Genomic DNA, 26,899 nt, shown 5'->3' on the forward strand with positions numbered 1-26,899 from the left:
TTGGCCAGGCTGGTCTCAAACTCCTTACCTCAAGTGATCCACCCGCCTCGGCCTCCCAAAGTGCTGGGATTACAGGTATGAACTGCTGCACCTGGCCCAGACATCTTTCCTTTTTCTCCTTTCTCCATCCTAACCTTGCCAGTTTTCTGCCAGGCGGGATACAGTGTTTTCAAATCCCAGCTCCATCGCTTACAATGTGAGTCGCTCCACCCATGAGCCTGTGTTCTTATCTGTAAAATGGCAATGACGCCACCAGCTCTTTGGGTTGCTGGAGGATGAAATAAGACCCAAGTAAAGCACTTACGTCAGTGCTCGGCACCCCAGGAGGACTCACATATTACTATTAATATATTAGGCCAGCTTACACTGGGTTTTGTCACTGGCAATAGAGTTTGAGCAATCCGGGGCCTGTTACTGACACCACGCCATGCTATAGTCATAAAATCACATATGTTTCCAGGAATCCTCCCCGAAATAGTAAAGCTTTAAGTGTAGTGTGTGCTCAAAGGCTACGTTTCAGTTCGATGGAGATCAGGAAGACACCTGTTCCCTGCGTCCTCTCCACGCCCCACGCCGGGCGCCCACACACTGCTCCTCCTGTCGCCGCAGCGCCACGCACCCAGGTACCCTCCCCGCCACCCCTTCTCCTCGCCTGCAGGCGGTGTCCACACCGCCCTCTCCGCTCCTGCAGGCCAGGTCCTGGAGGGCGGCCGGTGTCTCGCCGCCAGAGAGAGTGCGGGAACTCACTCAGTCGACTCTGGACTCTTGACCTGGCGCGACCCCGGAAGTGGGCGGGCACGCGACCTCAAAGCTCGCGCCGACGCGGCGCACCGCAGCCAATCGCACGTCCCAGGCCTCAGTGCCCTGGAGAGGCTGGCCAATGGGCACGGGGCCTGATGCCGCTTCCGGCCCACCCTCTTGCCCGGGCCCCGGGAGGGCCGGTCCGCTGAGCCCGGACGCCGAGGAGCTACCACCGCGACTCCGCCCCGCCCCGCGCGGGCTCAGGTGAGTGCAGCGCGGCGCCCCAGCTGCAGCGGCGGCCAGGGCCATGGGAAAGGTTGGGGCGATGAAGGGCTGGGCACGCCGCCTTCCCCACCACCCCCAGGCTGTTTGCCCGAACACTCGGGGGGAGGGAGCAAGGAGGGACCGCACTTGTCCTCACGCCTGCACGCCTGGAGGGTGCCACCCCTGTCCCCTGCCCTGGAACGCCCACAGTCTGGCGAAGTGGCCTGGTGCAGGTGACGTCCCCACTCCAGCCTTTGGACTGCAGCCATAGGAGAAGCGGATCGCGGGATCCTGGTTTCGAGAATCACGCAGCAAAGGGCCTGCCTAGCCCTCTCCTTGGGCATGGATGGGAGCAAATCTGCTTGTCGTCAGATTAGCTTTGGCAGATGGTCAGGGCCCAGAGCTCCCACATATGCTACTGGTGGCAGTGCAGGGGCACCACCTGTCACCCAAGTGCACAGAACTGGGCTGAACGCCAGGCTGACTCAGGACACCTCCTGCCTGGTGGGGCTGGGCGAACCCTATTCTTCAGGAAAGAATCAACTGCCATGCAAGTTCTGCTGCTTTTCCCCACCTTTTAGGACCCCGATGTCGCTTTTGAACAGCCCCTGCACCTTGCAGCCAGCGAGCTACTGTAGTAGGCATTGCCGACTCTGTTTGCATACTGGATGGGAGTGACAGTGTAATAGAAAAATAAGCAAGAAACCTTTTAGGTAGGACTCCTAAGGCTCAAAGGAAGTGAGTAAGTGCTTGCGGAGCGTTCTTGGTATTGTGTCTTTTCCTCTACCACATCTCTGTCCCCGCTTCTCTTGGGTGCTTTTTTTGGTCTCTGAAAGGATCTGTGAATAAACCGAGACAGAAAGGCAGATGGCTTTGAGGGTGGCGAGCAGACCTTCTTCGTGGAACGACTGAAGGTTCAACTCAAATTCATCTTGTAGAAATTCTTGGTGAATTCGAGGCTGCTGATTTGGAAGATTTTCCTCTATCCCTCTAACCCTACAAAACAAACAAGTCCCAGGATCCCTGAATCATGGGGCTTCATGTTCCCACCCCTCTTTCAAGAGTCCTCTGACCCCGTGACCCTGTACAAGTTGCCTGATCAGCTCACAGCCAGAAAATGGCCCATGAGGAGCTAGGGGGAGCCTCTTGGCAGAGGCAGAAAGGAAATGTGGCTCACCAAGGATGGTTACCGGATGTCAACTGTAGCTGGGAAGTGACCGGTACTTGGGTCTCCATTCTGAAGGGAGTTTGTAAATAACAGCAACCTCCACCCCTTCCTTTCACTGTAGCAGAGTCTCCTCCCATTAACTGCCCAGAAGGTTCAATGATGTCTATGAATACATTAATGCTTAGTCATTTCTCTGAAGGAAAGTCAAAATCTCCTTTCATTGAACTCTACCTGAAGACTGAGTCTAGCTAAACTGTTTGCTTATCCAGTGAATTCTGAGCTATCTTTGTTTTTTGTTGTTGTTTGTTTTCCTTTTTGAGACAAGGTCTCGCTCTGCTGTCCAGGCTGAAGTGTAGTGGCACAATCATAGCTCATTGTATCCTCAACCTCCTGGGCTCAAGTGATCCTCCTGCCTCAGCCTCCCAAGTAGCTAGGATCACAGGCATGTGCCACCACATCCGGCTAATTTTTTTCTTTTTTTTTACTTTTTATTTTTGTAGAGATGGGGTCTCCCTGTGTTGCTTAGGCTGGTCTTGAACTCCTGGGCTCAAGTGATCCTCCCACCTCAGCCTCGAAAAATGCTGGGATTACAGGCATGAGCCACTGCACCTGGCCTCTGAGCTATCTTTGAACACTAACTTATTTTTTTTTTTTTTTTTTTTTTTGAGACGGAGTCTCGCTCTGTAGCCCAGGCTGGAGTGCAGTGGCCGGATCTCAGCTCACTGCAAGCTCCGCCTCCCGGGTTCACGCCATTCTCCCGCCTCAGCCTCCCGAGTAGCTGGGACTACAGGCGCTGCCACCTCGCCCGGCTATTTTTTGTATTTCTTAGTAGAGACGGGGTTTCACCGTGTTAGCCAGGATGGTCTCGATCTCCTGACCTCGTGATCCGCCCATCTCGGCCTCCCAAAGTGCTGGGATTACAGGCTTGAGCCACCGCGCCCGGCCGAACACTAACTTATATTTAACGCTATAGAAAGTGACAACTAAAAAAAAAAAAAAAAAAAAAAAAAAAAAAAAAAAAAACCCTTCATCTTCCCCTAGCTTTTTATTGAAGATTTTCACACATACAGCCAAGTTGAAAGAATTACACAGTCAGCATCCCCCTCCCCACCAACTAGATTCTTCTACTACTGACACTTTACTTGCTTTATTACATATCTGTCCACCGATTATGACCTTGCTTTTCAAGTTATTTGTGGCATTTGTTTTCCCCGGAGAAGTATTTCTGTCTTAGATCAGGGAGTTGGCAGCGTGTTGGAGGTAGGTGGTGGTGATTATCCTTAAACGTTGTTTCAGCACCCACTGTGTGCAGAGACTATTATGGAAATGAAGAGGTTGAAGACTCAGACCTGAAAGGGACTTGGTTTTTTCTTTTTCTTTTTCATTTTTTTTTTTTTTTTTTTTTTTGAGGCGGAGTCTTGCTCTGTTGCCCAGGCTGGAGTGTGGTGACATGATCTTGGCCTACTGCAACCTCTTCCTCCGAGGTTCAAGCGATTCTCCTGCCTCAGCCTCCCAAGCTGGCTAATTTTTGTAGTTTTAGTAGAGACGGGGTTTCACCATGTTGACCATGCTGGTCTCGAACTGCTGACCTCAGGTGATCCACCCGCCTCAGCCTCCCAAAGTGCTGGGATTACAGGCATGAGCCACTGTGCCCTGCCCTGGTTTCTTATTTTTTATTTTTATTTTTTGAGATAGGATCTTGCTCCCTCGCCCAGGCTGGAGTACAGTCTCTCGATCTCAGCTCTCTGTAGCCTCAACTTCCCAGGCTCAAGTGATCCTCCCATCTCAGCCTCCCAAGTAGTTGGGACTACAAGAGCAAATCATCATACCCAGCTAAATTTTGCATTTTTCGTAGCGACAGGTTTTCGCCATGTTGCCCAGGCTGACCTTGAACCCCTAGGCTTAAGGGATCCACCCACCTCAGCCTCCCGAAGTGCTGGGATTACAGGTGTGAGCCACCACACCTGGCTGATTTTTAATTTTTTAAATTTAATTAATTTATTTATTTATTAAGACAGAGTCTCGCCCTGTCACCCAGGCTGGAGTGCAGTGGCGCAATCTTGGCTCACTACAAGCTCCGCCTCCTAGGTTCACGCCATTCTCCTGCCTCAGCCTCCCGTGTAGCTGAGACTACAGGCGCCCGCCACCACGCCCGGCTAATCTTTTGTATTTTTAGTAGAGACGGGGTTTCACCGTGTTAGCCAGGATGGTCTCAATCTCCTGACCTCGTGATCCGCCCGCCTCGGCCTCCCAAAGTGCTGGGATTACAAGCGTGAGCCACTGTACCTGGCCTAATTTTTTATTTTTTAAGAGATGGAAAAGAAGTGACAGTTTGTGGTAGCAAGTACCCACTAACAATGCCAAGTAAAAAGTAAATAATCCCAAGTAAAAATGCCAAGGAACATCAAATTCTTGCTGGGTACTGAACTGTGTATTAAAAGCTCTGTGCCAATATTATCTCATTTAATTCTCATAAGAAATAGGTATGTATGTCACTATCCCATTCTGCCTTTTTTTTTTGTTTTTTTGATGGAATTTTGCTCTGTTACCCAGGCTGGAGTGCAGTGGCACAATCTTGGCTCACCACACCCTCCGCCTCCCAGGTTCAAGCGATTCTCCTGCCTCAGCCTCCCGAGTAGCTGGGATGACAGGCGCCCACCACCACGCCCGGCTAATTTTTGTATTTTTAGTAGAGACGGGGTTTCACCATGTTGCCCAGGCTGGTCTCAAACTCCTGGCCTCACGCGATCTGCCTGCCTCGGCCTCCCAAAGTGTTGGGATTACAGGCGTGAGCCACCGCGCCCAGCCCCATTCTGCCTTTTATAGATTAGGAAATTAAGGCATAGAGAGGTTAGTTAGCTTTTGGTGGTACAAGAAAGTGACGATCCCAGAATGTATCATTCTGAGATCCAGGCAGCTCTGGACTCTCTTAGTCACTGTGAAGGTGCCAGAGGGGACCTCAGTCCTGATCAGTGAGGTATGAAGAGGTCACTGGAGGTCACCGGGGTCCCAGCTCAGGACCCTGGACACAGATGCCAGTTTCAAATGGTTCCAGAAGGCTGGTGTTCTCATTTTCTTATATGTTTGACGGGCCTTGGTGCCCTGGGGTGGAGGAGGTTGGCCACTCTTCGAGGGGCTCTTACTCCCTGGGCTTGCTCCATTCTACTGGGCAGTCTCCCTCCTGTTCTTTTCGTCCACTTCCTGTTATGGGAGTTTCCCAGAGCTGAGCTTTTGTTCTGCTTCCTGTCTTCCTGTTCCTCACCCTCTCACTCACTTCCTTTTCAACCTGCATTCTGTCTTCTTGGTGTTTGTAAGATATACCTTGTCCCGGCCATGGCCGGGGGCTCACGCCTGTAATCTTAGCACTTTAGGATGGATCACCTGAGGCCAGGAGTTCGAGACCAGCCTGGCCAACATGGCAAAAACCCATCTCTACTAAGAGTACAAAAATGGGCCAGATGTGGTAGTGCAGGTCTGTAATCCCAGCTACTTGGGAGGCTGAGGCAGGAGAATCACTTGAACCCAGAAGGTGGAGGTTACAGTGAGCTGAGATCGTGCCACTGCACTCCAGCCTGGGAACAGAGGAAGACTCTGTCTCAAAAAAAAAACAAAAAAAAAAAAACAGAACCCAAAGAGCATTTTTTTTTTTTTTTTTTTGAGACGTAGTCTCGCTCTGTCATCCAGGCTGGAGTGCAGTGGTGCAATCTCAACTCACCGCAGCCTCCACCTCCTGGTTCTAGTGATTCTCTTGCCTCAGTCTCCTGAGTAGCTGGGATTACAGGTGCACGCCACTGCGCCCGGCTAATTTTTGCATTTTTTTTTTTAGTAAAGATGGAGTCTCACCATGTTGGTCAGGCTGGTCTCAAACTCCTGGCCTCAGGTGGTCTGTCTGCCTCAGCCTCCCAAAGTGCTGGGATTATAGGTGTGAGCCACCGCACCTGGCTTATTATTATTATTTTTTTTGCTGTTGGCAGCTACTCCTATTTTCAGATGTGCTTCTATCTCATGCCATTGCCACAGTCACCCAGCCATCTGGAGTACCCGCATGGCTCTGGCATGCTGCGGGAGCACCGGGCCCAGCCTCCAGGCACCTAAATAAACTCTGCGTATCTCCTTTTGCTCTGGTATTTAAGTCAGACTGGCCATGTCTTCATCTGCAGGCTCTTTCCTCTCTTCAGGCCCTGGGGCAGTGTCCTGGGTTGGATCTGGGAGCCGCCCTATCAGGCAGAGCTTCTCAGGTGATGGCCCCGGTGGCCTCATCCGGTAGCTCTGTGTTTGGCTGCCTTGTGTCTGGCCATGTGGCCCTGCCGTGGTGGAAAGACTGTTCCTACCAGGAGCCAGGGCTCCAGGAAGGACACCCCTGGGTGCAACAGCACTGTGGGCCCTGGAGGTGGGGCCAGGAGTGGTCAGTGGCAGAGCTTAGCAATAGCCTTGGCTATGCCTACAAAGCACAGAGAAAGAGGAGAGAAAGGGCTGGGTGCAGTGGCTCATGCCTGTAATCCCAGCACTTTGGGAGGCCGAGGTGAGAGGATCGCTTGAGGCCAGGAGTTCAAGACCAGCCTGGGCAGCATAGCAAGACCCCATCTCTAGAAAAAAGTTAAAAAAAAAAAAATTCGCCAGGTATGGTGGCACATGCCTGTAGTCCCAGCCACTCAGGAGGCTGAGGCAGGAGGATGGCTTGAGTTCAGGAGTTCAAGGCTGCAGTGAGCTGTGATTGCACCACTGCACTCCAGTCTGGGCAGCAGAGCAAGACATTCTCTAAAAAATTAAAAAGAAAAGAAAAAGAAAGGAGTAGAGAACAGCAGAAGAAGAGAGCCAGGGGAGGGGGAGGAGGGAGTCGCTGAGGGAGCATGAAGAGAAGATCACTATGTCCTTGAATTCACATGGTCACGTTGGCTCTGGCTAGAATGCCAGGCATGTGTAAATGCCCTCACCATGCCCAGATAGAGGCCAACATGGGGGGGAGACCCCTGGGGAGGCAGTGGGGTAGTTATATCTTTTGAGATTCAGCTAAACCTGTAAGCTTTCATTGATTGTTTTGAAAACAAAGATCTAGCCAGGCGTGGTGGCTCAAGTCTGTAATCCTAGCAGTTTGGGAGGCCGAGATGGGAGGATTGCTTGAGACGAGGAGTTTGAGACCAGCTTGAGCAACATAGTGAGACTCTGTCTCTACAAAAAAATTTTTTAATTAGCTGGGTATGGTGGGGCATGCCTGTTGTCCCAGCTACTCAGGAGGCTGAGGCAGGAGGATCACTTGAGCCCAGGAGTTCGAGGCCGCAACGAGCTGTAATTGAACCACTGCACTCCAGCCTGGGTGACTGAGCAAAACCCTGTCTCTACTTTTTAAATTCTTTTTTTTGAGACAGGGTCTCTGCTCACTGCAACCTCCATCTCCCGGGTTCAAGCCATTATCCTGCCTCAGCCACCTGAGTAGCTGGGACTACAGGCACACACCACCATGCCTGGCTAGTTTTTATATTTTTAGTGGAGATGAGGTTTCACCATGTTGACCAGCCTCGTCTTGAACTCCTGGCCTCAAGTGATCTATTTTTAAATTCTTTCAAAAACAAAAAAGAGGCCAGGCATGGTGGTTCATGCCTGTAATCCCAATACTTCAGGAGGCAGAGGCAGGCGGATCACCTGAAGTCAGGAGTTCGAGACCAGCCTGTCCAACATGGTGAAATCATGTCTCTACTAAAAATACAAAAATTAGCCAGGGGTGGTGGCGTGCACCTGTAGTCCCAGCTACTGGGGAGGCTGAGGCAGGAGAAAACCCGGGAGGTGGAGGTTGCAGTGAGCCAAGATACCAAGATTGTGCCATTGCACTCCAGCCTGGGCAACAGAGTGAGACTCCGTCTCAAAAAAATAAACAAAAAAACAAAGAATAAATAGTTGCATAGGTGCAGTGGCTCACGCCTGTAATCCCAGCACTTTGGGAGGCTGAGGCAGGCAGATCACGAGGTCAGGAGTTCAAGACCAGCCTGGCCAACATGACAAAACCTGTCTTTACTAAAAATACAAAAACTAGCTGGGTGTGCTGGCAGGCGGCTGTAATCCCCGCTTCTCGGGAGACTGAGGCAAGAGACTTGCTTGAACCCGGGAGGTGGAGGTTGCAGTGAGCCGAGATCACGCCATTGCACTCCAGCCTGGGTGACAGAGTGATACTCCATCTCAAAAAAAAAAGAATAAATAGTCACAGTAGAAGTCTCCCAGGTTTCACTTGACTCTGATGTCCCCTGGGCTGGGAGCCTGAACGCTGACCCTCGTCCTCCTGCCACAGGTTACCTCCAGCTGCTGCCATGCCCAACTCAGTGCTGTGGGCGGTGGACCTCTTCGGAAGAGTGTACACACTGTCCACAGCCGGCCAGTACTGGGAGCTGTGCAAGGACTCCCAGCTAGAGTTCAAGCGCGTCAGCGCCACCACGCAGTGCTGCTGGGGCATTGCCTGTGACAACCAGGTCTACGTGTATGTGTGTGCCAGTGATGTCCCCATCCGCCGCCGAGAGGAGGCCTATGAGAATCAGGTAGCGATCCTCATGGTTGGAGTTGCCGAGTGGGTCGGTTTGCTGGGTTATTGGTTAAAATGATGAACCACAGAAGGGAAATAGGGGCCCCAGATTCCCCACCAGTTCCTGCCTTCATTTCCTTCCTTGTAGTTAAAAATCTGAGTTGCTGCCAGGCGTGGTGGCTCACGCCAGTAATCCCAGCACTTTGGGAGGCTGTGGCGGGCAGATCGCTTGAGCTCAGGAGTTTGAGACCAGCCTGAACATCATGGCGAAACACTGTCTCTACAAAAAAAATACAAGAATTAGCAGGGTGTGGTGGTGCGCACCTTTAGTCCCAGCTACTCAGGAGGCTGAGGCAGGAGGATCACTTGAGCCAGGGAGGTCAAGGCTGCAGTGAGCCATAATCGTGCCCTGCACTCCAGCCTGGGCAACAGAGCAAGACCCTGTCCCCCTGCACCCCCCCCAAAAAAATTCCAAGTTGCATAGTATGCAGGGTCTTTGAGGCTGAAGCCACTATTGTGTCCTTACCAAAGCAGGCCGGCCAGGTCCCCAAGAGGGCAGGCTCCAGTGGTTCCGGGAGCCCAGGACAAGGTGTGCCCTCCACCGCCTGTCCTGCTTAGAGCGCCGTGGCTGGCAGGAGGATTCTTTGCCCCTTGGGGCCGCGCTGATGTACTTGCTGGCTCGTGATAAAGTGGCGTGGGGGTCCTCAGTCACTGGGGAACAGGCCCTCTGCCCACTTCCTATTCTGGAGATCAATGAGGGGGCCGGCTGGGCAGGGTCAGCTGGCCCTGGAGATGCTCGGCCCGCCTGGGTTCCCACCCAGCAGGCTTGGGTCCAAGGCCACCTGTGTGTCCCCGGCCCTCAGCGCTGGAATCCCGTGGGTGGCTTCTGTGAAAAACTCCTACTGAGTGACCGCTGGGCGTGGAGTGACGTGAGTGGGCTCCAGCACCGGCCGCTGGATGGGGTGGCGCTGCCCTCGCCGCACTGGGAGTGGGAGTCTGACTGGTACGTGGATGAAAATTTTGGAGGCGAACCCACCGAGAAAGGGGTAGGTGAACTCGGGACCCTCCATGACTGCCCTGTGGGGAGGGGATGCCTAGGGCTCCGCCTGTCCCTGCTTCTGTCCCCTACACCCTGTGGTGCCTGAGCTCAGGCTTCAGGCCACGCCCTCCCTCCCAACCTTCCCCAGCTCTTCATATACCTTCCCTGCAGACCCTGAGAGCCCTTTCCTTGGTGTTTCAGGGGTGGACGTACGCCATCGACTTTCCCGCCACCTACACGAGAGACAAGAAGTGGAATTCTTGTGTGCGGCGCCGAAAATGGATCCGGTACAGGAGATACAAGTCCCGGGACATCTGGGCCAAGGTCTCTGTTCCTGAATGTGACTTGGGGGCAGGACAGGGCCAGGACAGACTGTGACATGCAGCCTCCTCTCCACCTTCCCCACCCGTGTGCACCGGGGGACGCCACGCCCACCTTCGGACCTAGCCTTTGAGCCGTTTCCTGCCCCGGGAACACCACAGCACTGCGTGTCCCTTTGCTTGGGAGATGGTCATACAGGGAGCCAGGCCGGGCCCAGGACAGCACAGAACTTGCCCTGACCCTGGTCTCCAAGCTGCTGTGTCCCTGACCGAGCCTCCCTCTGGCACTTTGTCCTCCCCCTCAGCCAAGGGAGGCACTTCTGACTCTAGCGTTGCTCCATGAAGCATCTCCCAGCTTAGGGAGAACAGCCCTGGACCCGGGTCTTGGCGTGGCCTCCAATGAGTGGAGGCCTCCCTGGGATGTCCAGGGCTGTGAGTTGGGGCTGCCCCTGGGCCTGGGAGAAGCCAGGAGACCAGGGAGCTGGCCCTATTTTTTTTTTTTTTTTTTAAAAAGATAGGATCTCGCTCTGTTGCCCAGACCGTGCTCTGTTGCACCCTGTTGAGTGCAGTGGTGCAGTCATAGCTCACTGTAGCCTCGAACTCCTGAGCTCAAGTAATCCTCCCACCTCAGCCTCCCTAGTAGCTGGGACTACAGGCATGCACCACCATGCCCTGTTAATTTTTAAATTTTTTGTAGAGGCTGGGTGCGGTGGCTCATGCCTGTAATCCCAGCACTTGGGAGTTTGAGACCAGCCTGGCCAACATGGTGAAGCCCTGTCTCTACTAAAAATGCAAAAATTAGCCGGGCGTGGTGGCATATGCTTGTAATCCTAACTACTCAGGATGACTAAAAATACAAAAATTAGCTGAGTGTGGTGGCAGGTACCTATAATCCCAGCTACTCAGGAGGCTGAGGCAGGAGAATCACTTGAATCCAGGAGGCAGAGGTTGCAGTGAGCCGAGATTGCGCCACTTCACTGCAGCCTGGGCAATAGAGTGAAACCCAGTCTCAAAAAAAATAATAATAAATTTTTGTAAAGATGGGGTCTCACTATGTTGCCCAGGCTGGCCTTGAACTCCTGACCTCAAGCAATCCTCCTGCCATGGCCTCCCAAAGCACTAGGAGGGCCAATGACTTTTGAAGACTTACACTGGCAGGGCCATCTTCTGTCATCAGCCCCATTCTTAGGGCTGGCAACCGAGTCACCGAGATCAGGTCACTGGAAAGCCCAGAGCTGAGACCCTGCAGCGCATCCGCCTTCCACACGGGGGCAGCGGTGACCACTTGGCTGACGGAGGATGGGGCAGGGGTCCTCACAGTCCTGATGCTGCCTTCCCTGTAAATTCAGGCAGCTGCAGGCTGGGCTGGAGAATGGACATCTGGATGGCAGGCAGGCGGGAGGTGGGTGCACGCCCAGGCGCTGACTGCTTCTGCTTCTCACCTCCTTGCTTCAGATCCCCTCGAAGGACGACCCCAAGGAGCTGCCCGACCCCTTCAACGACCTCTCTGTAGGGGGCTGGGAGATCACGGAGGAGCCTGTGGGCCGCCTGTCAGTGTGGGCTGTGTCTCTGCAGGGCAAGGTAAGGCCAACCCCTCTCGCTGCCCCAGTTCCCCACGACCCCACCTCCGTGGGTCCTGTCCTGTGCACCCCCTGGGTCTTGCTCCTCCCAGGAGCCCCGGCCCCCCGACCCCATGCCTGCTCCTGGCCTTTCTCTCCAAGACCCCAGCATGCTGATCAGTGCCCAGCCTCAGCTCAGGCACACCAAAGCGGCCTCCTCAAGACAGATTCTGAGCCCCCTGCCAGCTCCCTGCTGGTGTCTCCCAGTCTTCAGGAATAGTGTGGGGTTAGAAGTTGGGGTGACAGAAGGTGTGCCAGTGGACGGATGGGTGGTATGTGGACAGATGGATGGATGGGTGGGTGTGTGGATGGATGGATAGGTGGGTGGGTGTGTGGATGGGTGGGTGTGTGTGTGGATGGATGGATGGGTGGGTGGGTGTGTGGATGGGTGGGTGGGTTTGTATGTGGATGGATGGATGGGTGGGTGTGTGGGTGGATGGATGGGTGGGTGGGTGTGTGGATGGACAGACGGGTGGTTGGGTGTGTGCATGGATGGATGGGTAGGTGTGTGGATGGATGGGTGGGTGGGTTTGCGGATGGGTGGGTGGATGTGTGGATGGGTGGGTGGGTGTGTGTGTGGATGGGTGAATTGGTGGGTGGGTTTGTGGGTGGGTGGATGGATGGATGTGTGTGTGGATGAGTGGGTGGGTGTGTGTGTGGATAGATGGATGGATAGGTGGGTGGGTGGGTATGTGGATGGATGGGTGGGTGGGTGGGTGTGTGGATGGATGGATGGGTAGGTGGGTGTGCGGATGGATGGATGGGTGGGTGGGTGTGTGGGTGGGTGTGTGGATGGATGAGTGGGTAGGTGGATGGATGGATGGGTGAGTGAGTGGGTGTGTGGGTGGGTGGGTGGGTGTGTGGATGGATGGGTATGTGGGTGGGTGGGTGTGTGGATGGGTGGGTGGGTGTGTGGATGGTTGGGTGGATGGGTGGGTGGGTTGCAGATGGATAGGTGGGTGGGTGGGTGTGTGGATGGATGGGTATGTGGATGGGTGGGTGGGTGTGTGGGTGGATGGGTGAGTGGGTGGGTGGATGGATGGGTGGGTGGCTGTGTGAATGGATGGATGGGTGGGTGTGTGGGTGGGTGTGTGGATGGATGGGTGAGTGGGTACGTGTGTGGATGGATGGGTGAGTGGGTGGGTGTGTGGGTGGGTGTGCGGATGGATAGGTGGGTGTGTGGATGGATGGTGGGTGGGTGTGTGGATGGGTGGGTGGGTATGCGGATGGATGGGTATGTGGGTGGGTGGGTGTGTGGATGGATGGATGGGTGAGTGGGTGGGTGGGTGTATGGGCAGATGGATAGATGGGTATATGTGTGGATGGATGGAAGGTGTGTGCAGATGGACAGATGGGTGAATGTGCAGATGAATGGATGGATGGGTGGGTGTGTGTGTGGATGGGTGGGTGAGTGGTTGTGTGGGTGTGTGGGTGGGTGTGCTGATGGATAGGTGGGTGGGTGGGTGTGTGGATGGATGGGTATGTGGGTGGGTGGGTGTGTGGATGGATGGGTGGGTGTGTGGTTGGGTGTGTGGATGGATGGGTGAGTGGGTGGGTGGGTGTGTGGATGGATAGGTGGGTGGGTGGGTGTGTGGATGGATGGGTGGGTGGGTGTGGGTGTGTGGGTGGGTGTGCGGATGGATAGGTGGGTGGGTGGGTGGGTGCGTGGATGGATAGGTGGGTGGGTGGGTGGATGGATGGATGGATGGGTGAGTGGGTGGGTGGGTGTGTGGATGGATGGATGGGTGAGTGGGTGGGTGGGTGGATGGATGGATGGATGGGTGAGTGGGTGGGTGGGTGTGTGGATGGATGGATGGGTGAGTGGGTGAGTGGGTGTGTGGATGGATGGATGGGTGAGTGGGTGGGTGGGTGTGTGGATGGATAGGTGGGTGGGTGGGTGGGTGTGTGGATGGATGGATGGGTGGGTGGGTGTGGGTGAGTGGGTGGGTGGGTGCGTGGATGGATGGATAGGTGGGTGGGTGGGTGGGTGTGTGGATGGATGTTTGGGTGAGTGGGTGGGTGGGTGTGTGGATGGATGGATGGGTGAGTGGGTGGGTGGGTGTGTGGATGGATGGATGGGTGAGTGGGTGGGTGGGTGTGTGGATGGATGGGTGAGTGGGTAGGTGGGTGTATGGGTAGATGGATAGGTGGGTATATGTGTGGATGGATGGAAGGTGTGTGCAGATGGACAGATGGGTGAGTGTGCCGATGAATGGATGGATGGGTGGGTGCATGGGTGGGTAGGTGGGTGGTGGATCTGTAGCTCTTTCGAGAGAGGCAGTCCTGTCTCAGGGAGTTTGTGAATCCTCCTAAGCAGAGGAATCGAAGCAGCCCCCGAGGGCAGCAGAGGCCCCAAGGGTCCTGAGCTCAGGGCACTGACACTCGAGTCACGGCTTTCGGTCGCACGTCAGGATTCTTCAGTCACTCTCGCCACGCACTGACCACAGCTCCCCAGTGGGCTTAGCGGTTATCAAAAGTCGTGGGTTTTGTCACAGCCCCCCTCTGCAGCCACGTTGGCCTGTGCAAAGGCGAACACAGTTGCTTCCTCAGCCCTGCTGAAGGGCGATGGTAAGGGGCCGGGCAGAGTGAGGGAGCTGGCCTGGGACTGAGCCCCCTTCGGGGGGCCATGCCCACTTGGGTGCAAAGACGGAGAGGGGAGAACAGGGGCCACAGAGCAGCGTTTGTTTCCCAGAATGTCGGCCGTGAGCCGGTGCTGCCTGCACCACACCTGTGGTCCATGAGAGGCGGCACCAGGACCTGGGCTTCTGTAGAAGCTGGGGAGACAGAGGGGCCCTGAAGCCACCTGCTTGCAGAAGAGAGGCTCCCAGGCCTGGTGCTGCAGGGCCCGCTGTAGGGGGATGGTGGCAGGATTGGGAGGCGGGGGTCCCGAGTCTGAAGACAGCCCGATGGGGAGGGTCACTTGCCCTTTCTGGATCACGAAGTGACATGCAGTCTCCCCCAGGTAAAATGAGCCAAACAGTTCGGATGCTCTGAGCCCGTTGCTCCCAGTCTTAACCATTCAGTGAAGGGAGAAAGAACTGACATCTTAGACAGTTTTATGAATGGGGGTTGGAAGTTTTCCCATTTATCCATCGGGACCTTGGCCTCCCCTAGAGCTGGGTGTCGTGAGAGCACATCGCCACAAGGGGGCGTGGGACACACGGACTGGCTGGGGTGGCCGGAGACCCCCGTGCCTGACGCTGGAGTCAGGTGGTAGGTGGGTGTCCATGAGTGGGCAGGGTTGGGGGCGTCATCCCCAGGAGATGAATGGAACAAGTGTATCCCCCAGGACCGCCAGAATCCAGGGTTTGCGTTTTTTGGCTGGGGTAGGGGGCAGGGAGTGAGATTTGGACGGTCAGGGGACATGGATCCCACCCCCCACCACGCCGAGACCCCCGTGCTTGGCTGGTGGGAATGAGTGGATGCAGGTGCCATGTCCCTGTCTTGCCTCCCAGGTGTGGTACAGAGAGGACATCAGCCACTCCAACCCTGAAGGGTCCTCCTGGTCCCTGCTGGACACCCCCGGGGAGGTGGTCCAGATCAGCTGTGGGCCCCACGACCTCCTGTGGGCCACGCTCTGGGAGGGGCAGGCCCTGGTCCGGGAAGGAATCAACAGGAGCAATCCCAAAGGTGGGCAGCCCGGCCCTCCCGCCCGCACACCCTGTACTGGGGAGAAGGGTGAGAGTCACTTGCTCCCCAGCTGTCCGGGCTGATGGGGACCACTGGGGGTTTCCTGGGGGCCCGGTAGGAAGTTCCTGGTCCGTTGTGGAGCCTCCTGGATCTGAAAACGGGGTCATGCACGTCTCGGTGGGAGTCAACGTGGTCTGGGCTGTCACCAAGGACCAGAAGGTAAGACGGGGATGCTGCACGGGGTCCCTTGAAGGCTGTTTTCTCTTCTTGCAAGTGTGGCCTAAACAGCAGGGCACAGTGGTTCACGCCTGTAATCCCAGCACCTTGGGAGGCCAAGGCCAGAGGATCACTTGAGCCCAGGAATTTGAGACCAGCCTGAGCAACATAGCAAGACCCCATCTCTACAAAAAATAATACAAATGTAAAAATTAGCCATATGTGGTGAGTGCATGCCTGTGGTCCCAGCGACAAGGGAGGTTGAGGTTGGGGGATCACTTGAGCCGAGGGGTTGGAGACTACGGTGAGCTGAGATCACGCCACTATACTCCAGCCTGGGTGACAGAGCCAGACCCTGTCTCAAATTTAAAAAAAAAGAAAAACCCGGGCCGGGTGCAGTGGCTTACACCTGTAATCCCAGCACTTTGGAAGGCCAAGGTGGGCAGATCGCCTGAGGTCAGGAGTTCGAGACCAGCCTGGCCAACATGGCGAAACCATGTCTCTGACTAAAAATACAGAAACTTAGCTGGGCATTGTGGCGGGCACCTGTAATCCCAGCTACTTGGGAGGCAGGAGAAATGCTTGAACCTGGGAGGCGGAGGTTGCAGTGAGCCGAGATTGCACTACAGCACACCAGCCTGGGCAACAAGAGAGAGACTCCATCTCAACAAAGAAAAACCCATTCGAATAAATCTGGCACCAGCCGAGCACCATGCATTGTTTGTTGCTGAAATCGTTGCCAATCTCCAGGACGTTTGGTGCTGTAAAATCCTCCTCCACCCACACCCTGGTACCCAAATGCAGCAACTGAGAGTGTCACCTAATAGGCTGCAACATTTCAAAGAATCAGAAGCAAATTTCCTGAAGCCCTCAGTTAACCGAGCGCCTCCCCTTCCTCTAGTCAGTGCTTGTCTTTTGCATCTTAGCGGCAAGTCCAATAAAACCAGCCAATTTCCAACCACTCACAGGGTTTTTCTAACTGCTTGTCAAGGGGGTTTCCCTGGCCCAGGGGATGGACGGCCTACACGTCTGCATCTGTGTCCCCGGTGCTGAAGTTTCCAGAGTCTGAGGCCACTCCCAGCCCACAAAAATACAGACCAGACTGTCCCCCACATTGGGTCCTGGTCACCCCACTTCCCAGGGACCACAACTTCCAAATCCCTCATACGGCAACGTGCCACTTTCTTTGGATTAAATGGGCAAAATTGGATTTCTTTTTTTTATTTTTTAATTTGAGACAGAGTCTCATTCTGTCGCCCAGGCTGGGGTGCCGTGGCACAATCTCAGCTCACCGTAACCTCCACCTCCTGGATTCAAGCGATTTTCCTGCCATGGCCTCCCAAGTAGCTGGGATTCCAAGCGTGCACCACCACACCCGACTAGTATTTGTAGTATTTTTTAGTAGAGGCAGGATTTCACCATGTGTTCAGGCTGGTCTCAAACTCCTGACCTCAGGTGATCCACCCGCCTCGGCCTCCCAAAGTGCTGGGATTACAGCCGTGGGCCACCATGCCTGGCGGCATCTCAGGAATTCTAATAGCACAAGGTGTCCAGTAGGTCTGAGACTAACGGGGCTTCCCAGGCCACCATGGAGAATGTATCAGAACAGCCCGGATGGAATACCGGGCGGCAGGGTGGAGCATGACCAGCGGCTGAATCACAGAGCCACAGGTAGTCTGGGAAAAATCTAGTGGGAGTGTGTATATTTTTACACGTTGACATGAAAATACTTCGCTTTAAGTTTAAGTATTTCTTGAAGTACTAAGAATAGACCCAACATAGGGGTCTCATGTTTTCTAAGAATGAGCTTTTTAAAAACTAGTTTTCGTAAATAACATTATTAAGGCCGTTGTCTTTCACAGGGACCAACTCAATTCAAATAAAGTAGCCTTTTCCAAGCCTTAGGCTGGAGAATGGGCAGGCAGCTGCCAGGACACGTGTGGCTGAGGCCAGGGGACCCTCAGCCCTCGTGGGACAGTGCCAGGCGCAGGAGATGCAGCCGGGGTGTGGGAAGAGGGACGTGGATCGTGGATAGGGGCTTCCTCGCTAAATGATGTGTGACTGCTCATTTGTGACACGAACCAAAGGATCAAATTATTCACTTGTTCTCCCTGAGGCTTAAACGAATGAACCGTCTGTTTCCCTGGCCGTCCAGGAAAACGTGTATTTCTGACTCCCCCAGGTGTGGTTCCGAAGAGGCGTCAACTCTCACAATCCCTGTGGCACCAGCTGGATTGAGATGGTTGGTGAGATGCTGATGGTGAACGTGGGAATGAACGACCAGGTGTGCACGGGGGTCCGCAGCCCCTGAACAGCAGGGGTCTCCGGATGGAGGCTCCTCATGCCACAAAATAGCCCGGTGGCCCCTTCCCACTGTAGGACCTCATGATGGCGGTACAGTGGGGGTCCTGGCACCTCTGCACGCTCTCAGCCCACGAGGATTCCCAGGGGCTGGTTCTGCCGGGGTCATGGGGCCCTCGCTTAGGTCAATTTTCTAAGGCCTTAGAGTCATGAGCACGGATCTGGCCTGACAGGCGGCAGGAAGGGGTTCCTGGAGACTGGAAGGTTTCCTTGAGAAATGTTTAGGTGAAATCAGGTGCGATGGTCACCAAGTGAAGGATGAAGCTGACCCCCTAACGTGGACTCCGAGGACGGAGCTTCTCTCTTTTTTTTTTTTTTGTTTTGTTTTCAGACAGAATCTCGCTCTATCACCCAGGCTGGAGTGCAGTGGCACAATCACGGCTCACTGCAATCTCCGCCTTCCAGGTTCAAGTGATTCTCCTGCCTCAGCCTAACAAGTAACTGGGATTACAGGTGCGCACCACCACATCTGTCTAATTGTTGTATTTTTTTTGTAGAGACAGGGTTTCACCATGCTGGCCAGGCTGGTCTCGAACTCCTGACCTCAAGTGATCTGCCTGCCTCGACCTCCCAAAGTGCTGGGATTACAGGCATGAGCCGCCATGCCTGGTCAGTGCAGCCGCTCTTAAGAATCACCTGCACAGTTTCACAGTGTGGCCTTCTCAGAGATAATGAGGATTGGGGACTTTTAAGACTCAAAGGGTGGGCTGGGCACCGTGGCTCACGCCTCTAATCTCAGAACTTTGGGAGGCCGAGGCAAGTGGATCATCTGAGGTCAGGAGTTCAAGACCAGCCTAATCAACATGGTGAAACCCCATCTCTACTAAGAATACAAAAATCAGCCAGGTGTGCTGGCACATGCCTGCAGTCCCAGCTACTCGGGAGGCTGAGGCAGGAGAATCACTTGAACTCAGGAGGCGGAGGTTGCAGTGAGCCAAGATTGCTCCACTGCACTCCAGCCTGAGCAACAGAGCGAGACTCTGTCTCCAAAAAAAAAACTCAAAGGGTTCAGCCCCTTGCTGTCAAGGAGAGCCCCCCACTCTATTACACTGAGCAAGAAGTTCTTTCTGAGGTGCCAGGCTTCCCTCTGCTGCCACGCCCTCCTCCCACCCACCCTGGTGGCACAGCACCCAGAGGCCGGGGGGTGACAGGCACCTGCTAGTGCACAGGGGTGCTGAGTCGGAGGCGACTCAGCTGAGTCTGAGCCGAGCCTGCCAGGGCCAAGGGACAGAGACGCTGCAGCCTACCTAGCCAGGCCACCTGAGCCCTTTAGCAAACCTTACTTCTTACCCAAAGGCAGAGAGTCGGATGCCTACCCAGAGACCTTTTCCACGGAAAGTGAGGTCAGAATTAGGGTGGTTACTTTGCATCTTAAAAAAAAACACCACGGCCAGGTGGGATGGCTCACACATGTAAATCCCAGCACTTTAGGAGGCTGAGGTGGGAGGATCACTTGAGCCTAGGAGTTTCAGACCAACCTGGGCAATATAGTGAGACCCCATCTCTACAAAAATTAAAAAGTTGGCCAAGTGTGGTGGTGTGCACCAGTAGTCCCAACTACTCAGGAGGCCAAGGCAGGAGGATTGCTTCAGCCCAGGGGGTCGAGGCTGCAATGAGCCACGATTGTACCACTGCACTCCAGCCTGGGTGACAGAGTGAGATCCTGTCTCTAAAAAAAACCAAAAACATTCCGGGCGTGGTGTCTCACGCCCGTAATCCTAGCACTTTGGGAGGCCGAAGCAGGTGGATCACCTGAGGTCAGGAGTTTGAGACCAGCCTGGCCAACACGGTGAAACCTCATCTCTACTAAAAGTACAAAAATTAGCTGGGCATGGTAGCACATGACTGTAATCCCAGCTACTCTGGAGGCTGAGGCAGGAGAATCAGTTGAATCTGGGAGGCAGAGGTTGCAGTGAGCCGAATCACGCCACTACACTCCAGCCTGGCGACAGAGCAAGACTCCATCTAAAAACAAAACAAAACAAAAACTTAGCCGGGTGTGGTGATGGGAGCCTGTAATCCCAGCTACTCGGGAGGCTGAGGCAGGAGAATCACTTGAGCCCTGGAGGCAGAGTGGTTTCAGTGAGCCGAGATTGCGCCATTGCACTCCAGCCTGGGCAACAGAGCAACACTCTGTCTCAACAACAAAAACAAAAACAACAAAACCAGGACCACTTCTGGGTTCACTGGGGCATCTGCTTCCCACCAGAGGGCACACACAAGACAGGGAGGCAGGTGAACCTTACTTCCTAATAGAGTGTCCCCCAGCCCCGCTACTTTGCCTGGACCTAGTCACCTTGAAACCCCAGCTCTGCCTGAGGACAGGGAGATGGGACCAGGTTGCAGCTTCTCCTGAGCCCCCTTCTAGCATTTGACTTCTGTGCCCACCACACAGCCCCACCATGGACCTTCCCAGCCCACACACACTTGCATATGGAGGACCCTGCCTGCATTTTGCAACCCCAGGAAGCGAGAGGAGCCCCCGGGCCTGCGCCCAGCTTCGTCAGAACAGAGCCTCTCTCTTCCAGGTGTGGGGCATTGGCTGTGAGGACCGAGCTGTGTACTTCCGGCAGGGCGTCACCCCCAGCGAGCTCAGCGGGAAGACCTGGAAGGCCATCGTCGTGGCCCGAGAGTGTGACTGGTCACACTCCGGCAGCTCGTCTAGTCTCCTCAGGTGACCAGGGACGGCAGGCTGTGCAGGAGCCAGGCTGGGACGGGCTCTCTGAGCCTAGGTGGTCACGTCCAGAAGAGTCTGCCACCTGCCCCACTGGGTCCCAGGACTTGTCCCAGGCAGGAGAAAATGGGTCTTCACTCACAAGAGCCACAAGAGCCGAAGCCCTTCTGCCTCGGTCCTACAGAGAGGGGGTCCTGGGGGCAGCCCGGGGTGGCTGCTGGAGGTGTTGGACGCACTCTGGGCTGCTGGTGGTGGCACTGGGAGCAGGGAAAGGCTGGGCCGTCATGATGGAGGTGAGGCTCGACCCTGATCTGGGTCACCCCATTGGGTCCAAAGGCTGAAGATCTGGGGCAGAAACAGTTCTCTGGGAAAGAAGTAAAGACCCCTCTGTCCAGGGTAAACAAGGACGGGACAGAGGGGCTCTGCCTAGCCTGCAGCAGTGGTCTCAGACTCAGGCACCGGGGTTGCCTGGAGGGTTTGTTCAGACTCTGATCTCTGGGTCTCACCCCGAGTTTCTGTTTGAGACTTAGTATTTCTCACCAGCCCCTGGGTGATGCTGCTGCAGTTCCGGGGCCGCACCTGGGGGTCCGTAGGTCTAAAGAGCGTGGACAAGCCCTAGCTCTGCCCACTGGCCGTGAGAGCACAGGCAGGCAACTCTGTGGATGAGCTAGGGACAGCTCAGCTCTGCAGTGGGAATGTTCACATCACGGGCGTGGATGGAGATGGCGCTCAGGGCCCGGGCTCTGCAGCCATCCACGTTCCCACCTGTAGCTGTGACCCTCCCCAGCCCCTGGTCCACACCCCTCTGTGCCCTGAGCCTGGTGGTTACCACCCTGCTGTGCTGTCAGCCCAGAGGGTCAGGGAAGATGACCAGGGCAGGCATTTGCTCATGTGTCACCTGAGGGTTTAGTCTGCTCAGATGGTAGGTGGCGTTTTGTTTGTTTTGTTTAGTTTTGTTTTGAGACAGTCTCACTGTGTCATCCAGGCTAGAGTGCAGTGGCGTGATCATGGCTCACTGCAGCCTCAAACTCCTGGGCCCAAGTGATCCTCCCACCTCAGCCTCCCAAGTAGCTGGGATTACAGGTGTTCACCACCACACCTGGCTAATTCTTGTATTTTTAGTAGAGATAGAGTTTCACTATGTTGGCCAGGCTGGTCTTGAACTCCTGACCTCAAGTGACCCTCCCACCTCTGTCTCCCAAAGTGCTGGGATTACAGGCGTGAGCCACCACACCTGGCCAACTGGTAGTTCTTTTTATTGTTTGTTTTTTTTGTTTTTTTGTTTTGAGACGGAGTCTCGCTCTGTCGCCCAGGCTGGAGTGCCGTGGCGTGATCTCAGCTCGCTGCAAGCTCTGCCTCCTGGGTTCACGCCATTCTCCTGCCTCAGCCTCCCAAGTAGCTGGGACTACAGGCGCCCGTCACTACGCCCAGCTAATTTTTTGTATTTAGTAGAGATGGGGTTTCACCGTGTTAGCCAGGATGATCTCGATCTCCTAACCTTGTGATCTGCCCACCTTGGCCTCCCGAAGTGCTGGGTGTGAGCCACTGCGCCCGGACCCAACTGGTAGTTCTTAAACTAGAAAGTACATGAGAGTCAGCTAAGAAGCTTCAAAAACTACAGATGCCAAATCTTTATAACTTTGAGGTTAGCAGTGGCTTCTTAGACATGACACCAAAAGCCCAGGCAATGAGGAAATACAGATAAATTGGACTTCATCAAAATTAAAAACTTTTGTGAATCAAAGGACATTATCAAGAGAGTGAAAAGTCAATGGAAGAAAGGCAAGGCTGGGTGCAGTAGCTTACACCTGCGATCCCAGCACTTTGGGAAGCCAAAGCGGGAGGGTCGCTTGAGCCCAGGAATTCAAGGTCAGCCTAGACAACATAGTGAGACCCCATCTCTGCAAGAATATTTTTAAAAATTATCTGGGTGTAGTGGTATGTGCCTGTAGACGAGGCAGAAGTGGGAGGATCCCATGAGCCCAGGAGGTCGAGGCTGCAATGAGCTATGATCACTTCACTACCCTCCAGCCTGGGTGACAGAGAAAGACTCTGTCTCAAAAAAAACAAACAAACAATAACAAATGCTAGTGAGAACATGGAGAAATTGGAACCGTCCTACACTGCCGGTAGGAATGTGAAATGGTACAGCCACTGTGGAGAACAATTTAGCAATTCCTCAAGACGTGAAACCCAGAACTGCCATGTGAGCCAGCACATCCACTGTAGCCAGATGCTGGGCTCCTCTGTGGCCTCCAGAGACCAGCCTGAGGCTGTCAGGACCTGGAAGCACAGTGGCCAATGCCTCTTCCCCTGTGCTAGCAGTAGTGGCCGCTTTCCAGTGGATGAAAACACGTTTTAGTCCATTTTGTGTTGCTATAAGGGAATCCTGAGGCTGGGTCTTTTTTAAAGAAAAAAAGGTTGGCCGGGCACGGTGGCTCAAGCCTGTAATCCCAGCACTTTGGGAGGCCGAGACGGGCGGATCAAGAGGTCAGGAGATCGAGACCATCCTGGCTAACATGGTGAAACCCCGTCTCTACTAAAAAAATACAAAAAACTAGCCAGGCGAGGTGGCGGGCGCCTGTAGTCCCAGCTACTCAGGAGGCTGAGGCAGGAGAATGGCGTAAACCCGGGAGGCAGAGCTTGCAGTGAGCTGAGATCCGGCCACTGTACTCCAGCCTGGGTGACAGAGCGAGACTCCGTCTCAAAAAAAAAAAGAAAAAGAAAAAGGGTTTATGGTCAGGCATGGTGGCTCAAGCCTGTAATCCCAACACTTTGGAAGACTAAGGCCAGCGGATCACTTGAGGTCAGCGGATCACTTGAGGTCAGGAGTTCAAGACCAGCCTCGCCAACATGGTGAAACCCCATCTCTACTAAAAATACAAAAATTAGCCAGGCGTGGTGGTGCATGCCTGTAATCTGTCAGCTACTCAGGAGGCAGAGGTAGGAGAATCTCTTGAACCTGGGAGGCGGAGGTTGCAGTGAGCCAAATTTGCACCACCGCACCGCAGCCTGGGCGACAGTGAGACTCCGTCTCAAAAAATTTAAAAAAAAAAGCAATACTAATTCCAGATCTTCACCCTCAGATATGTCGATGTGATTGGTCTGCAGGGTGCTCCAGGTGTCAGCTTTCTGGAAGCAGGTGCTGATGTATGTCTTGCACAGAGGAAGAGACAGTTCAGAGAGGTTCTGACTTGCCCAAGGTTCCACAGGCAGTCATGGTGGAGCACGCTGGAACCGGGCCTGCCTGATAGCACCTGTTCCCCTGCAAGGGAGTGACGGGTCTGCCCTGATTTGTCCCTAGTGCCGGCTGCTTCTTTGGTGACGAGGTGAGGGGCAGTGGCGAATCTGCCCCCAGCGACACCGATGCCTCCTCAGAAGTCGAGAGACCGGGGCCTGGCCAGCCTCTCCCTGCAGAGCCTCTAGACGATTCCAAGAATCCCACGGGGAGCTCAGCCTCGGGCCCAGGGGCTGGCAGGACTGCAGAAGATACCACGGAGGATGCCTGCCCAGCTGAGGGCAGCAGGGCGGCCGGACCCGACACACACCCCGGCCCGGCCCCCACGCCGGCCGAGCTGCCCTGGACCAATATTGACCTCAAGGAGCCCAAGAAAGTGCCCAGCCACTCGGCCGCTGGCTTCCCCGAGACCACCAGCCTCTCCTCACTGGGGCTCCTCCCGCTGGGCTTGGAGGAGCCGTACGGGGTGGACGACCACCCGCTGTGGGCCTGGGTGTCGGGAGGCGGCTGCGTGGTGGAGGCATGTGCCGTGCCCAGGTGGTTCACTGTCCAAGCGGGTAAGGGCTCCTGCAGGGCCTGGGGGCATCCACATGGCCAGGTGCCCTGGGGGTGTGGGGTGTGGGAGGAGGCCGGGGTTGGGGGGCTCGGGCAGGCCTGCTGTCCTCCCTGGATGCCTCATTGTGCTCAGCAGCCCTGAGCCAGACGTTGGGCTCCTCTGTGGCCTCCAGAGACCAGCCTGAGGCCATCAGGACCTGGAAGCACAGTGGCCAATGCCTCCTCCCCTGTCCGCAGCCCATCCCCTGTGCTAGCAGTGCTGGCCGCTTTCCAGGCTGAATTACTGGGGGAGAGCAACTTGTCCATCAGGGCGAAGGGTGGAAGGAGGCTTAACAGAGAGTGTAGCTTTTGACGTAGAAAGGGCTGATTTGGTGGAGGGGAGCGCCGTGGCTTCCTGCCCAGCTGTGGGCAGGACGGTGCCCCGGCCCTGAGGCTCTGCCTGCCCCACAGGCCTGTCTCCCTCGGTGCAGACGCTGTCCCTGTCCATCACGCCGGCCCAGACCGCCGCCTGGAGGAAGCAGATCTTCCAGCAGCTCACAGAAAGGACCAAGCGGGAGCTGGAGAACTTCAGACACTACGAGCAGGCTGTGGAGCAGGTGGGCACCCCGGTGGCCGTGCACGCGTTTTTTTTTTTTTTCCAACAATCATTCATTGAGCGCCTGCTGTGTACCAGCTCTGAGAGAAACAGATGGATGCCTCCTTCCCGCTGTCCATCCGTCTCCCACGCAGATGCAGGCATAGAGAAAGGAGCTCAGGGTTCCTTCGTCCATCCTGAAGACTTTGGTTCGGGCCCCACTGTGTTCCGGGCTCATTGGAGACCCAGAGACAACAGCAACCTCAGAGGGTGGTGGGTGGGGAGGGGAGGGTGGCCAGGGAGGGGAACCACGGCATCCTCTCCCTGCTGGAGGGAACCCCGGGCGCCCAGGGGTGCAGTGTGTGATTGCAAGGAGTTAGCACAGAGGGCGGCCAGAGACCCCACCTCTGGACCAACCCTGCTACCGCCCCGCTGTCCTGTGGCAGAGCCTGGCCCTCAGAGGCTCACAGTCAAGTGTGGGGGTGACAGGGAAGTCACACAGCATGTGACCCTCCTCATTCCAAGGGCCGCTGGACACAAGCAGGCTGTGGTTTGGGTTCTAGCTCGCCGCTGGCTCACTGTGTGACACCAGGCTGGGCACGGAACCTCCCGAGCCTGTTTCCCCATGCAGAGGGCGGGGTGGTAGTGCCCACTGCCCGGCTGTTTTCGAGAGGGGAGGTTGTACCGAACAGCCCTGGCTTTCAACCTGCACCTGTCGGGTGTCCAGCAGCGTCACCGTTGTCATTAGCCTGGGGGGAGCTGGGCTGAGAGCTGGGAGTGCCGGGTGGGCCCTACCCCAGCCCTGCCTCCTCCTCTGGGCACCCCCGGCCCCGCCCCCCTCCGCTTGCACCCCGGGCCTGCCTGTGACTGTGTCCTCTGCCCCGGCCTGCGCAGTCAGTGTGGGTGAAGACCGGGGCACTGCAGTGGTGGTGCGACTGGAAGCCCCACAAGTGGGTGGACGTGCGCGTGGCCCTGGAGCAGTTCACAGGGCACGACGGCGCCCGGGACAGCATCCTCTTCATCTACTACGTGGTCCATGAGGAGAAGAAGGTGCCCGCAGGTCCCATGGAAGATGGGGCCGGGGAGGGGACACAGGGCTGGGGTGCCAGAGGAGGGGTACAGAAATGGGGGTACCCAGGGAAGGGGGTAAAGAAATGAAGTACCAAGGGAGGGGTCAGAGCTGGGGGTACCCAGGGGAGGGGCCAGGGCCAGGGGTGCCAGGAGAGAGGGTGTCCGAGGGCAGGGTCCCAGGGTGAAGCACAGTGAGGGTCGCCCTCCAGAGGCCTCCTGCCCTGGGTGACAGCCCTGCCGGGCGCCTGCTCTGTGAACAGTATGCCCACATATTCCTGAACGAGGTGGTGGCGCTGGTCCCAGTGCTGAACGAGACCAAGCACTCCTTTGCCCTGTACACCCCCGAGCGGACACGGCAGAGGTGGCCGGTGCGTCTGGCTGCCGCCACCGAGCAGGACATGAATGACTGGGTGAGTGGGCGATGGTCCCCTCGGGCCGGGGAGAGGGACAGCCATGGTGGGGCGACCTGGCCTGGCCTGCTTGGCAGTGACCAGCGTTGTGCCACGCCAGCTCGCCCTGCTCAGCCTGTCCTGCTGCGAGAGCCGAAAGGTGCAGGGCCGCCCGTCCCCGCAGGCCATCTGGTCCATCACCTGCAAGGGGGACATCTTCGTGAGCGAGCCCAGCCCGGACCTGGAGGCCCATGAGCACCCCCTGCCCTGCGACCAGATGTGAGTGGGCTGCACTCCGGGTGGGGCCTGGGGCCTGGGGCCTGGCCTCACCCAGAGCTCGTGGTTACAGAAGGGGGGTCCAGAAGACTGGAGTCCACGCAGGGCCAAGCTTCTCGCTGACCAGCCAGAAGCACAGCCACTGGTTCCCAGGCCCAAGTCCCCTGGGCCTGTCCAAAGACCCCAAGAGGGGGAACCAGAAGCCCCACCGGGCCCAGGGTGGGTCAGTGCCGCCCAGGAGCCTCGGAGCTTCGGG

The 26,899-nt window shown here is 55.8% G+C and overlaps 1 protein-coding gene across 4 annotated transcripts in view; it reads left to right on the top strand.

Annotated features, from left to right (window-relative positions):
* Positions 1 to 861: 861 nt before the first annotated feature.
* Positions 862 to 26,899, top strand: part of LOC105497799 (tectonin beta-propeller repeat containing 1) — a 41,809-nt gene continuing 15,771 nt past the window's right edge. For 2 of the 4 annotated variants that reach the window (XM_011769175.3, XM_011769184.3), the window contains exons 1-14: positions 862 to 1,005; positions 8,454 to 8,697; positions 9,545 to 9,727; positions 9,922 to 10,044; positions 11,496 to 11,621; positions 15,115 to 15,289; positions 15,408 to 15,508; positions 17,688 to 17,789; positions 20,395 to 20,540; positions 23,845 to 24,335; positions 24,784 to 24,929; positions 25,802 to 25,957; positions 26,239 to 26,388; positions 26,489 to 26,646. In XM_011769175.3, coding sequence (XP_011767477.2) covers positions 881 to 1,005; positions 8,454 to 8,697; positions 9,545 to 9,727; positions 9,922 to 10,044; positions 11,496 to 11,621; positions 15,115 to 15,289; positions 15,408 to 15,508; positions 17,688 to 17,789; positions 20,395 to 20,540; positions 23,845 to 24,335; positions 24,784 to 24,929; positions 25,802 to 25,957; positions 26,239 to 26,388; positions 26,489 to 26,646 — 2,426 coding nt within the window. In that variant the 5' untranslated portion in view covers positions 862 to 880. Of the gene's footprint in view, positions 1,006 to 1,113; positions 1,748 to 8,453; positions 8,698 to 9,544; positions 9,728 to 9,921; positions 10,045 to 11,495; positions 11,622 to 15,114; positions 15,290 to 15,407; positions 15,509 to 17,687; positions 17,790 to 20,394; positions 20,541 to 23,844; positions 24,336 to 24,783; positions 24,930 to 25,801; positions 25,958 to 26,238; positions 26,389 to 26,488; positions 26,647 to 26,899 lie in introns of those variants that run through there. The other 2 variants (XM_011769208.2, XM_011769201.3) reach the window with 2 other exon arrangements.

This window comes from Macaca nemestrina, chromosome 4, assembly GCF_043159975.1.
Source record: "Macaca nemestrina isolate mMacNem1 chromosome 4, mMacNem.hap1, whole genome shotgun sequence".
Lineage (NCBI taxonomy): Eukaryota > Metazoa > Chordata > Mammalia > Primates > Cercopithecidae > Macaca > Macaca nemestrina.